At 36.4% G+C, this 14,795-nt stretch overlaps 1 protein-coding gene across 20 annotated transcripts in view; it reads right to left on the reverse strand.

The window, feature by feature from the left end:
- The window catches only part of NBEA (neurobeachin), a 460,574-nt gene that overhangs the window by 380,717 nt on the left and 65,062 nt on the right, over positions 1–14,795 (reverse strand). For all 20 annotated transcript variants that reach the window (XM_085555249.1, XM_085555204.1, XM_085555247.1 and 17 more), the window contains exon 2: positions 3,261–3,492. In XM_085555249.1, coding sequence (XP_085411375.1) covers positions 3,261–3,492 — 232 coding nt within the window. The remainder of the gene's footprint in view (positions 1–3,260; positions 3,493–14,795) is intronic.

The raw sequence follows: 14,795 nt of genomic DNA on the forward strand, positions 1-14,795 counted from the left end.
GAACAAACACCTCAAACATCACAACAGAACTGCAGAGAATAAAATGTAGCTCAAGGGAGACACATCAACCATCTATGAGCTAAGATTATGTTCACCTTTCAGAAGTTATCTCAAGGAGACTCTTGGAACAGAATATTTGCATCCCTATTCATCAAACAGAAAGAAAAGAGAGAACTCCTGTGCAGTTGTCAATAACAATGTCTGCCAATCACCTAAGTGAATATTTCCACAATCTTTTCCTTAAACTATTGATAAAATGTCTGATCAGCCACTATCTTAGCATAACAAATTATCACAGTGCCCAGATCACTTGTGAAAGGTGATATTTCTGGAAAAGAAATTACAATACACATAGCAATGAACCCATTTAGATAGCAATTGACACTGATTAAGCTTTTGCTCTTGACCACAGAATCTTCAAAATATCAAGAAGTGAGATATTTAAAGCACTGAGAATCCTCATAGTCTGATAGTCTTCCTCTGAATGGACAGCCAAGTTTCTCTCATTGCAAAAGACTGGGTACATGTTTTTTTGCCATTCTCTTTCATAAAGCCAGAGAAGAGTAGCTTCAGACTTAGTCTGGTCCTCAAAGACTGCTCTTACTGTCAGAACATAATAGATAATACCTGTCTCAGGTATGTTCAGATCCTATCTAGGTTTAATCACAGCAGTTCAGAAAGAGGTAGATGAGATGACCTAAAAATCAAAGAAAATCCCTACAAAACAAAACATTCAAACAAACAAAAAAAAACAACAAACCACAACTAATCTTCACCTACAGCAGATGATAAAAGCCAACTGCAAAACGCTGGGATGTTTTGGTGTTATTACAAATGCTAACATAGCTCATGTTCAGAACATATTTTCTCAGTGTTAAAATGTTTTTTTCCAGAACATTTCTTACTTTATCCTCAGAGTATTTATAGTTCTATAGTTCATAGAAACATCTGGGGCCAAACTGCTCTACAATTATTGACCATGATATTGGCATGTGCATATTAGATTAAGATCAGAATAAGAAATACACCAATGTCCTAGCATTTTGTCATCTGACAGCTTATTAGATGGCCATATTTACTGCTTCCGTTTTATTACCAAAGTTGTTGCCATTCATTACTGTGGCAAGTTGCTCCGAGAAATAATAAGATAAAATTAAAATGAGAATTTTGCTTTTTATCCCTCTCATCTTTCTTAGTAAATTTCTCAGAAAACCCACACTCATTTATTTAATGTTCTCAAAGAACCAACAGTGTGGTGTTCTCTTAAATCTCTGTTAATTTCCTAATATGTGGAAGGCTGTGCAGATAAACATTCCAGAGCTAGTAAGTCATCAGTATTCCAATTTTCAGTTTTGTTTTTAAACCAAATATGTGCTCTCCTCATCTGTATGAGTATTCAGCAGGGAAAGCTTACTGGTGCCTCTTCTACTGAAAGTCTCTTTCTGAAATACTGTATGACAACTCTCAGAAAAAAAAAAATAGTAAAATTAATAGGAAGAGGTCTTGACAAAATTTATTCATCAAGGTATTACCCTAATTTATATTAAATTAATTTATTTATATTTATATTAATTATTTTATATATTATATATTATATTATATTACATAATATTATATATATATATATATATATATATATATATATATATATATATATATATATATATATATAATTCATTTATATTATATTAATTGCATATTCTGAGTTATTTTCTTCAATTTCCAAATGTACCTGGAGGACAGATCCTATACTCTTAATGCATAAAATCTACAAGACCTCAGCAGTTTGAAACACCTGTCTCTAATGTGGATGTCATCACAGGTATGTATGCCATATACAGAAGTACTATGTAGGGGATCTCAAACTGAAGAATTTTTGTTAATATAATTATTGATTTCCAAGAACAAAACCGTGATAAAGCTTGAAGAGAGGAATGTCTATGTTCATCAACTGAAACCTTATATTTAATAAGAAATAAATATTATCTTTCCCCTCATACTATTCTGACATACATAACAGTCCTGGAAGCAAAACTTTCTAGGTGAAAATCATTACTCAGTGAATTTTATGATCTGTCATATATCACTCTGAATCTCACAGTACAGTAGTTAACATAACACTTCTGGTTTTAGCCTTTCCACATACATTTGTAAGACTTTGAAATACAATTACAGCTTTTTCAAATACTTATTACTACATACACCTTTTAAATAAAAAAAGCCAAAGACAAAACCGTTCCTGAATAATCCTTATTTCATGCTGCTGTTATTTTCTTCTTGTTTATGGTCTGAGATCCTTGTTGGTTTATTGTTCCACAAAGGCTATATATTTGTCAGGAGTCAGATCATCAGCTAAAATCTTAAGAGTTAGAATTATGGCAGACAAAACTCCAATCTTTCAAAAATGCTTCACAACTTAAGTACACTGCTATCAATCCAAATGTATATAAAAATGAAGAATTACATTCACACTTAAATAATAAGTGCTTAAGTTTCCCCCCAGGAAAAAGGAGTACATAAATGTTAATCACATATAGCTCTTAGTTGGCATATTTAAACTTGATAACCAAACCTACACCTCTAACTAAATCATTTAGGATTATAATCTGTACCCTACTACTCAGAGAATGCAGTATACAATAACAAACTCTTTCAAAAGTAATCTGCAAACCTTGTCTGTGAAAGAACTTCATCGATTATTTTCACTGAGTATATAAGGTAATTTTTTTTCAGCTATAAAAAAATTATAGGCCTTTAAAAACAACCACAGCTGACTGATGTTTTAGCTAAGTGATCACAGCTATGTATTATGAAACGAAGTACAGAAATAAATTAATAAAATCCAAAAGTCTAGCATTTAAAACTATTCATAATTTTATATGGTGTTCTCACAGGTGGCTTATATTTAAAGTAGATCACAACACTTTAAATATCTGAATAATTCAAAGAGATCGATATATGTCAGAATTAAGATATTAACAGTCTAACAGGTCCTGTTCTCGGGTATATGCAGAATGTTTTATTTTATCACTAAGCACTATCTACTCACCAGAATAAGCAGGCAATCATTTTAGACAGCATCTACATATAAACCATGGCTATATATTCTTGTCATAATTTTTTCTGAAACTGATAAAAAATCTGATACTAAACAAAACGTTACTTTCAATAAAAAACAAAACATCCCTAAAGACTCTATACTCACAAAAAGTTGACAGTTCAGCAACTTAAGGATTATTTTATCAGTTGGTGATTTATACCTGCAATCATGTCGTCCACAGTACTCATCTTCAGAAGTACCTGTTCAATTAAGCCAACTTCCGTGCTAGTCTGTAAATTACGGACACTTTTACGTAGAATTGCTGTGAACATACTCCAAATTTCAGCTTGGCACGTTACATCACAGTGCTCCAAAAGCTCTGACATGCACGTAATGCTCTCTGCATCCTGGATTATAAAGTTCATCTCCAGATCAAATTCACCACCGACCAGCTACAAAAGAAAATGAGAACAGAATTACAATGCGATACCTTTAATGTCTTTCATACCTGTATTGTCTCCAATACTGAATATTTTTTTGTTTGATAGTAATAGCAGCGAGTCTATTTAGAAAACACTCATAAAAATATGGTTTGAATTTTGGGTTGTCCTGTGTGGAGTCAGGAATTAGGCTCAATATCCTCGTGGGCCCCTTCCAACTGAGAATATTCTATGATACTACAAGGGAGGGAATTCTGACAGAGAAACTCACAGATATGATCAGCCGTGAGTTTGGTCAACTTGATGCCACACCAAACTGACAATCATGGCTACACAAAACATACCTTGAACCAAAATCTACCCATTACTAGCAAAAATATATGACCTTCCTTTCTGTCAGACTGACGAATACAACACTTTCATGAAATACAATCAGAACATACTGGAAATATTCCTTAGTGTAAATAAGTGAAAAAGCAGCCTTGCTCAGCATGATGTAAGACAGAAGCTACAGAAACTGGAAACCTAAAGAGAAACAGAGGCCGTAGTTCTGTTAAGAGAAACTTGTCTATTCAAAAATAAAAAGACACTGAAAATAGCCTAGCTATATTTTTCCACTTCATATAACATAATGTTTACATTTACTTGTTTTCAAGACTTTACAGCCCTTCTAAAGAACTGCTCTGGACTAAAGGAATGATGAAAAATTGCTAATTAAACCACAGAACAACTCATCATGTGGCCATGTGAACCTGCTGCTGATGCAAGGAGAGATGGCACTGGGAGAGGAACAAGCACTCAGGTGAAGAACAGTTTAACAGCAATACTGACAAAACTGCAGCCTAATGTCTGTCAACTTGGATACTTCCCCACTGTCCTGAATTCTAAGTAAACAGCACAACTAGAGCACACAAGTTAGGAGGGTAAGTAAATGCTGCAAGCAAAAACTTGCAAAAAAACATAGTCAAGACCCAGGATGTCTTCAGAGAATGGAATTTACCATGTCATCAATTCCAATCCATTTGCCACTTGCATAATTTAAAATATTATCTCAGAGCATCTTACTAAAATGTATATAAAGCTGAGCTTAAAAAAATAATCTTCAATGGCAAAAACATTCAGTTTTGAAGCTCAGAAAGCCAGTCTCTAACTCACCCTACTTTACCCCAGCATGACTGCTGACTGCTGAATTTTGAAAGTACCAGTGTTGAATTTCAGTAACTGCAAATATATTATCTAACTCAGAAAGGCAAAGAACAAATTAAATTAATTCTAAAATAATTGTAAGATAATCTTTTCTGTTTGTTCCAGGAAGGCATGTAATTAAAACTGCAATAATATTTTAAATTAAAGATATTCAAAGAATTCATCTCCAAGAACATAATTTCAGTAGTGATTTTTAATACAAGGCTATTTCATTGCTTATTTAAAAGCAGTTCATATTATTTTCAAATTAAACACCAAGTATGAAGCAATACGAAATAATATGTAAACCCTTTTCTGAAACTTAAAGCTATCAAAATATTCAGTCTTCTTTCAGTTCTGCTTTTCAGAAAATTAATTTATACAACAAGGATTAGCTTTGGTTTCTACCCTTACTCACACTTCAAATCCACTTACAAATTCATTTTTTTCTATCAATTAACTAATCATAACCAATTTATAATTTTATAACATAAAAGTTTCCAATATACTAAATACATAAACTGATGTCCTCCTTAGTACCTGACATTACTTTTAATTACATTCTGATAAAAAAATTATCCTAATTAAGCTTAGTACTTTAACTTAGAAATTGTGATTGCACATCATATATCTGCATATTTGGTAAGGATATAATGTTTCAAATTCTCAAGCAGTATTTCTATAATCATTTCTTTTTAAATCATGAGAAAGTTTTACATAGGAAAACACCATACCTCTCAAAAAACATAGACGGAGTTTCTATTTCTAAAAACAACAGTGATCTGCATGCACTTCACCAGCAATCTGGTTTCTTCTCTCAGTTAATATCTCTCTCCATCTACACAAGTCTCTGTGAGATTGTTTTATAATCACACAGAGGTAAAGCAGACACTTGTAGATGACATCCAATTAAATTCTTTAGATGCCCACCCTAAGAGGAAACAATGCACCTTACAGAATCATAGAATTACCAAGGCTTAAAAAGACCTCCAAGATCCTCCAGCCCATCTGTCCACCTATCACCAATATTTCCCCACTAAAACACATCCCTTAGTACAGCATCCACATGTTTCTTAAACACCTCCAGTGACGGTGACCTCCCCACTCCCTGAAAGTGAGGTGTCCTGAAAGCAGAACTGTCTATTTCTATATCTCTCCATGCAGGAAATCTAGGATGTGCAAATGGAATCTGTGGAGTCTCCATCCTGGGAATAAAATAATCTGGACTCAGAGTTGAGCAATCTGCTCTAGGGGGTCCCACTTGAGTGGGGGATTCAACCAACCAGGTGATCTTTATACCAGCAGGAGAGGGAGGTGATCCTGCTCCTCTGCTCTGCTCTCATGAAATCCCACACGTTCTGCATCCAGTTCTGCAGCCCCCAGCAAACAAACTACATGGAATTGGTGGAGTAAGTACAGAGGAGGTCACAAAGATGATCAGAGAGCTGGAGTGCCTCTCCTACAGAGAAAGGCTGAGTAAAATGGGCTTGTTTGGTCTGGAGAAGAGAAGGCTCTGAGGAGAACTCATTACAGCCTTCCAGTAACGAATAAACTGAATATATAGGAAAGTTGGAGAGGGATTATTTATTAGAAGTGTAGTGACAGAATAAGAAGGTTTAATGTTATAAAGAGGGGAGGTTTAGGTTGGATGCTAGGAAAGGAAATTCTTCTCTGTGAGGGTTGTGAGGCATTGGCACAGGCTGCCCACAGAAGCTGTGGTTGCCCTATGCCTGGACGTGTTCAAGGCCAGATTGTGTGGGGCCCTGGGCAGCCTGGGCTAGTGGGAGATGTCCCTGCCAGCAGCAGGGAGGTCAGAACCAGATGATCTTTAAGGTCCCTTCCAACCCAAACCATTCTATGTTTCTATAAAAATAATTCAGGCTGTATTTTCTTGCTGGATTAATATACTAATATGTAAGCTTTACAACACTGAAATAGAGCTCATTATTAATCTGAAGTGATGTCAGGTCTGAATCAGTCTGAATTACGTTGTCACTTCTGTTAAAAACAAGATGTCTATGTATGTAAAACATCTCAGAGAATCTGTGTCAAAAATAAACTGAATGTTGCTAAAATTGGCTGCAAGGGAAGTGTTCTACAGGACTACAGGCTGTATTTGTTCATCTGTCATCAGACTGGCTGCTTATTTCACCACAAAGAAAAGGAAATCCAACAAAATTCTACACCTGCAATTTCCCAGGAAAAGATATTAAGAAAAGAAGAGGAATAGCCAAACTATTTTGACAATATAGGAAAAGTTATCAGTGGAGTTCCACCAGTATAATAAAGTAGTAACAGGTGTTGATACTAATGAAAAGGCCAAGTTTGCTGCAGAACCAAAAAATCACTTAATTCCATTTAAAAACACCAACTACAAAGAGGTGAAAAGGTTTCCTTTATGATAACAAGTGGTCAGCTAATAACAGTTCAAAGTTTGTAAATGCAAAGTAGTACTACTTTGTATTTTTATAATTTTCCCTACATTTACAATATGACTCTGAAATTCACTACTATCATCCACAGAAGACCTTGGAGCCAGTATGGGTACCACTTTAACCAACTAACTGACATTAAAGGCTGTCAGTAAGTAACTGGAAAAAATCATAAAATCACCATTTATAATGAGTTAAATCTTACTACCATCAAGTTGCTTATTTTTAACACAACATGCAGAAGACTTCTGTTCTAAGACAGATGTCAGCTAGAGTACAGTATGAATACAAGCATACCATTACAGTAGCTGGCATGTTACACCAAAAATCAGCGCTCTTTCTATATCTTATAGATTATATACAATCTTTTTGTTATGTCAAACATTCAGCCTTACTTTGCATTCTTCCAACAAACATTTAATATTCAGTAAAGAATACGTTTTCACTGTGATTAAGTATCTTGATTTATTGCATGCACTTTGCCAAGGTCACACATTGCTTTTAAACTATTCTGCATCTTTCACAGCAAAGCTGTAATAAATGAAGAAGCAAACTAATTTCACACCCCAGTTTCAAGCTAGATGAATATGGCTAACAACATAGCTCCTCACAAAGAAGTACTGAACCAGCAGCTATTGCAAATTAGGCTATCTTCTCTGTCCTACGGTTGTTTAAAATGACAGGTTGATACACCTTGCAAATTACTCCAAGAATTTAAACCCACGCCACCATCCACAAAGGCAGCTGCATTACTCATTCTCCATTCTTTTGAATGCTATCGCCATTCCTTAGCAAGTTTCTTCCATTCATTACGATATGCAATAGAAGTGTTTATTGACAAGCTTCCCCTTCTATACAGAACTTAGGCTGCTCTTTTAGTCCCATTTGGCTTGAACAAAGTCAAACAATAGTCCCTCAAAATACAGAAGTTGCCAACATATATATGACAATATGTTCAGATGAATTAAAAAACAGAGTAAAATATGTGCACGAACATAAAGGATTAAAATATTTACACAGTTTTAAAAAACAAAGACACTGCAGATAGCTGCCAAACTAGAAAAATATATCAAATAAACAGAGGATAGGAAATATGGCAATATTTGAAGAAATATACAAATGAAGCATCAGTATGATAGTAATTCTGAATGAAAACTCAAAGTATAGGTCAGAAGTTATTCTAGCATGAATGTCTTAAATAACAAAAACAAATCCCTGGGGATACGGAGATTTTCAACACAAATTAATCTGTAGTGGGGATAAAAAGAAAAAAGAAAAAAAAAAAGTCTAATACAAGAATCCTAATAATTACATGAGATGCAAGAAAATATTTATAGAGCATTTGATATTGCTACAGTTAAAACAAAAACACTGAGTTCACTGTGCTAAAGAAAATGGCTCAGTAACACAAATATGCACACACATACACACACAAAAGCAACCAATAAAATGTCAAAATTTGAACTACATGAATATTAATTAAAACATTTTTGTTGCACTTATTTTCATGCCAATACACAAAATATCACAAATTTATCAAAATAGCCTACTTTCCCATGTTCTGCACTCAAATTTTGGAAGAATTTTCATGGTATCTAAACTGCATTTTTCTGTTAGTCTGAATGTTTTTACATATCTTTATATATGTATATTTATATATATTTTACATATCTTTACATATCTTTATAGTCCTTCCTTGATTTGCTATCTAAAGAATTACTAATTACAAATTACTGTTAGTTAATAAAACTTTCTGAACATCTTTTTGTTTCCTCAAATATCATGTTAGCTGAAATGATGAATTCAAGGGTGCAATCTATAACTGTCTGGGACTTCTTGGAGTGATAGCATTGGTGGACAAAGGAAGGACAACTGATGTAATGTATCTGGACTTGCACAAGGATAAGGACTTGGGAGTCTTGATGGACAAAAAGCTGGGCATGAACCAGCAGTGGCTGCTCACAGTCTGGAAGGCCAACTAAATCCAGGCGGGTGGTCAGCAGGGAGAGGGAGCAGATTATCTCCCTCTTCTCTGCCCTTGTAAATTCACATCTGGAGTACAGGGGCCCCCAGAACAGAGGGATATGGACCTGTCAAAGTGGGTCCAGAGGAAGGCCATGCAAGTAATCAGAGGGCTAGAGTACCTCTCCTGTGAAGGAGTGATCTGGGTTTGTTTAGCTTGGAGAAGAGAAAGCTCCAGAGAAGCCTCACTGTGGCCTTCCAGTACTTGAAGGGAGTTTACCATGAGGAGGAACACCAACTTTTTACATGATCTGATAGAGATAAGAGAAGTGGGAATAGCTTTAAACTAAAAGATAAGAGATTTAGGTGAGATGGTAGAAAGAAATTTTTTCATTTAGAGGGTGGTGAGGCACTGGCACAGGCTGCCCAAAGGAGCTGTAGATGTGTCATCCCTGGACATGTTCAAGGTTAGGTTGGATGGGGCCCTGGGCAGTCTGAGCCGGTGGGTGGCAGCTGGTGGGTTGGAACTACATGATCAGTAAGGTCTCCTCCAACCTAACCCATCCTATGATTCTACGCATGTGTTGTATTTAATTTGAAAACATTTTCAAGTAAGTAAGGACGGTTTTTCAGTTCCATTTTTATCTAAACTCAAGTGAAATAAATTTGTAGTTATCAGCAAGAAAAGCAAGCTTTTAACACATCTTCCTCCACCTACATTAACACAGATTTATTCTTTATATAGCAGTCAAGATTAAAGTATATTAACATATATCTAAACATTTCCATCCCTAAATTTGCTATTCACTGCCATCAAAGCAGCACATCTTTCTAGCTTCCTTCATACTAGATTGCTATCTGTGTTCATTTAAAGCAAAATGAAGAATATAAATTCGATGATACCAGGCAGCCAGTGCCATCAAAGAATTAGACTATCACAATGGCATAATTACTACAGTTCTTGAACATCCAGGTCAGATTTATACCAAGGCACTCCATTCTTTCCTCTCCTAATTAACTGCTACAACATTTGCTCTATGTTTTCTAAAGCCAAGAATAATCAGGACATATCACAGACAATTTGACAAGCATTCTCATCTGTTTTCGGTTACTTTGTGAGAACCACTTTAGGTTTAAATATATATGCGTAAGATTATGGTAATCAACTTTGCCTTGCAAGTACAGGAGATAATCAGTTTGAAAACAAACAGTGAAACAAATTCATTAATTCTCTTCCATTCCCTAATGTTCATATATCTCTTGAGCATTACAAAACAGTTGTCTGGGTTTGGCACAAATTTCCAAGGGAAAAGGACAGAAATAAGCAGCTGGGATATAAATGTTAATCTCTTACAACCCTAAATTAATTCGGCATTAAAAGAGAAAACTAGTAATCTTTGTACCTTTGTTAGCAATGGTCATCACACCATAACATTCCAGAATAACACTTGTTCAAATTGGAACATCTACTCTACAAAGACAATATTGCACCGACTTTGTAATCACCGGTCAGTTCAAAATACAGTCAGATCGCTACTGCTTCTTTTATAAAGACAGGGCTGCAGTTCGAGCACTGTAACACACTAGTGACAGAAGAGGTGGTGGTCCCAGGCAGAAAAGAAAGCTATTATTTTCAGGTCATAGCCCGAACATTTAACTTCTATTGAATTAATTCAGGGTTTTTATAAGGACTCTTCCACCGAATTAATGAAGATTTCTTCATGTAAAAGTGTTCAGAATGCTAAATGAAACTTCTCAGTGACCAATGCACATGTTGGTTACACGCATATACACATACATACATATAAAATACGTTAACTGTCAGAGTTCTTTAGAAATCTGAATTATAGAATCATAAAAGATAGAAAAGACATCCAATATCACCCAGCTCAACTGTTCACCTACTACAAGTACTACCCACAAAGCCACATCCGTAATTAATACATCTACATTTGCCTTAAACACCTCCAATTATGGTCATAGAATCATAGAATCACAAGGTTGGAGAGGACCTACAAGATCATCCAGTCCAACCGTCCTCCCTTTTACCACACCTACAGAAAACCACTAAACCATATCTCGTAGCTCCTTATCCAGACGCCTCTTGAACACTGCCAGGGATGGTAACTCCACCTCCCTGGGCAGCCATTCTAGTGCCTGATCACTCTCTGAGAGAAAAAGTTACTTCTTATGTCTACTCTAAACCTCATCTGATACAACTTGCAGCCATTTCCTCAGGTCCTGTTTGTTGTCTGGGAGAAGAGGCCAAGCCCCTCCTCACCACAACCTCCCTTCAAGAAGTTGTAGAGTGCAATGAGGTGTCCCCTGAACCTCCTCTTCTCCAGGCTAAACAATCTCAACCCCATGAACTGTTCCTCATAAGACTCCAGGCCCCTCACAAGTTTCATTGCCCTTCTCCAGATATGTTCCAGGGCTTCGATGTCTTTCTTGTAGTGAGTGACTCCACCACTTCCCTGGGTAGCCTGTTCCAATGCCTCATCACAATTTCTGAGAAGAAATCCTTCCTAATACCCAACCTGAATCTTCCCTGGCACAACCTGAGGCCATTCCCTCTAGTCCTATTACTGTTACATGGGAGAAGAGGGCAATGCCTACCTTGCCAACAGTTCCTTCCAGACATTTGTGGAGAATGAAAGGTCTCCCCTGAGCCTCCTCTTCTCCATATTGAATAATCTCAGTTTCGTCAGCCACTCTCCGTCAGACTTGTGCTCCAGACCCCTCACAGCTTCACTGCCCTTCTCTGGACATGCTCCAAGGCCTCAGTGTTTTTCTTGTTGTGAGGGGCCCAAAACTTGAACAGAGTACTTGAGGAGCAGACTCATCAGTGCTGACTGAGTATAAGGGGATGCATCTCCTCCCTGCTCCCTCTGACTATGGTACTTCTGATGCAATCCAGGATGCTGCTGCTGGCCGCCTTCACCACCTGGGCACTCTGCTGGCTCATGTTCAGCCAGCTGTCACTTAACACCACTAGAACCTTTTCCACCTCACAGTCTTCCAGCCACTCTGTAGCACTGCACTAAGAAGTGATTCTCTCACAGAATTTAGATACAACATTAGGATAAAACAATTGTTACCATGACAGTGTTGTAGTTTTAACTGATGATGAAAGGAGAGCTAGTCCAAATATACACACCTAAAGTTATGCCAGATTTATCTCACCCAGCATGCTCACAGTAAGGTTTATAACCAAATGACAGCATATGTGAATTGCTGCAGCGGTGTGCCATTTTTCACATTACTGTACCCTTTTTAAAGGTGCCTTCATTTTAGACTCAAAAATGCTTATCCTCAATAATACATAGTATGCCACAGCAGTGTGCCACTAAATGATATAATTAGTTTATTGACAACTTTAAAGTACTCTGAGAAAAAAAATAAATCTATTCCCAAGTTTCCTTTATATCTGCAGATAAAACATGAATGAAGTAACACATTCAGTATCACTTTCAGTACTTCAAATATGAGCATGTTATAATGCAAGAGAAATATTGTTCTAGTGAAATATTTGCCTTTCATTTGTTTGGTTTTCTTTCAGTGAAGAGGAACATAGATTTGTTTCCTGAGTCTGGAAGGGATGGTGTTAATTTTCTTCATGGAAGCATGTACAGAATCGTTATTTACATTTGTAACTAAAACAGTGCTAATATCACATTGATGTTCTAGCTATTGCTGAGATGGACTTTTACAAATCAGGTCTCTCCTCTTTGTTTCTCACAGCCTCCTCAGCAAACACTGTGGAGGTAGGAAAGATGGGACCCATCTAAGACAGATGATACCAAATAACCAAAGCGATATTCCACACTATATCATTCAACGCTCAGAAATGAAACTGTAGGATCTTCTAATTCTCTCCCCCATTGCACTGGTGAAGGGATAGGGAATGAGTGAACAAGTAGTGGAGATCAGCTCACCACTGTCTGAAAATCTGGGCCTCTGCTCTTACATTTACTTCATACAGAAGAAGCCCACTGATCAGCACTGAGGTTCAATAAACTCAAATTAATATTGTATAAGTGGTCTTAATATGCTATTGAAGGGAAAACTGTAAATTACACGCTATCAATCCATATTCTGATATGGCATGAATAGGTTTTGATGAAGACTGATACCAGCTAACCAGTATGACCTGCTGAATTCTACCAAACCCACAACACTGTTAAATATTGTATACAGCATTCTTATTTCTCATTTCATACAAGTCTGCAGGTACCATCACTATTAAACAGGGAAAACATCACACACAATCACAGAATCATATAATGATTAAGGCTGGAAAAGACCTCTAGGAGGTCCAACCATCAATCCACTACCACCATGCTTACTAACCATGTCGCTTAGTGCCACATTTACACATTTCTTGAACACCTCCAGAGATGATGACTCCATTACTGCCCTGGACAGTCTGTTCCACTGCATTACAACTTTTTCTGAGAAGACATTTTTCCTAATATCCAACCTGAGTTTCCCCTGGCACAACTTGAGCCCATTCCCTCTCATCCTATTACCGTCACCTAGGAGAAGAGGCCAACCCTATCTTACCCCAACCTCCTTTCAGGTATTTGTGGAGAGCAATAAGGTCTCTCCTGAGTCTCCTCTTCTCCAGGCTGAAAAATCCCCCCATAAGACTTGTGCTCCAGCTTCATTGCATTTCCTCATTTTCTGTGAGTAAACAGTTTTGAGATACCTATAATTTTTCCTCGTTTTTTTTTTTTTTCCTCAGGTATAAATAAAAAATGTATTTTAAATGTCGATAAGATAACATAAATTGCAAAAGAACAATGACTGTAAGCAATGAAGATTAACTTGCTATTTACTTATCAACACCCCACTGTTGTCATTCTTATCTACTTCATGACATCAGCTTTCTTGGGATACAAACCAGAAAATAAAAATTATTACAATAACTGTTTGGTTTTTTTCTGTTTGTTGTTGTTGTTTTTATTTTCCCCAGGCTGAATGGCCCCAATTGTCAGCCTGTTTCCATAGGAGAGGTGTTTCAGCCTTTTGATCATTCTTGAGACTTTCCTATTGAACCAATCCAAAAAATCCATATCTTTGTCATGTTTCTGAGTGCAGTGCTCCAGGTGGGGTATCATGAGACTGGAACAGATGTAGGGGCATCACCTCCCTCAACAAGCAGTCATGCTCTCCTTTGATATAGTCCAGAAAGCCAATGCTGGGCTGCAAAAGCATACTAACTGTCTTATCTTGAGTTCTTATCAATCAACATCCTAAAGTACTTTCACACAAGGCTGGTTTTATTTTATACATTCTACAAAATAGAGGTTGTCAGTGCTTAAGTATGGATAATTATAATGCTAAAGTAATGGGAAGGTTAATGTTAAGTCACTTCAGCAAGTTGCCCCAAAAATAAAGAGTATTAAAGGAAATATATCCAAGGAACAAAGATTTCTCGGTATTTAAACTGACTTGTATGTGTTGTCAGTTATTGTTCCAGACTCCATTCATTCTTTGTACCAAAATTAGAAGCTACTGAGAGGCAGGAAAGGGAGAAAAACATTTTCTTATGTTGCTTCTTGGCAAACTTATTATCTGATTGTTGACATTTTTCAGTTGAAATTTCATGGGAAAAAGAAGCTCTAACAGATGAAAATGACAGTCTATTTAAAAAGATGAAAATATCAAGGCACGGTTTAAACTGTTGTTAGAGGAGTGCTGCAGCATTGTAACACGTACTAAGTTACTGTCATT

The sequence above is a fragment of the Coturnix japonica genome, chromosome 1 (assembly GCF_054131305.1).
Source record: "Coturnix japonica strain WE chromosome 1, WE-NBRP24, whole genome shotgun sequence".
Taxonomy (NCBI): domain Eukaryota; kingdom Metazoa; phylum Chordata; class Aves; order Galliformes; family Phasianidae; genus Coturnix; species Coturnix japonica.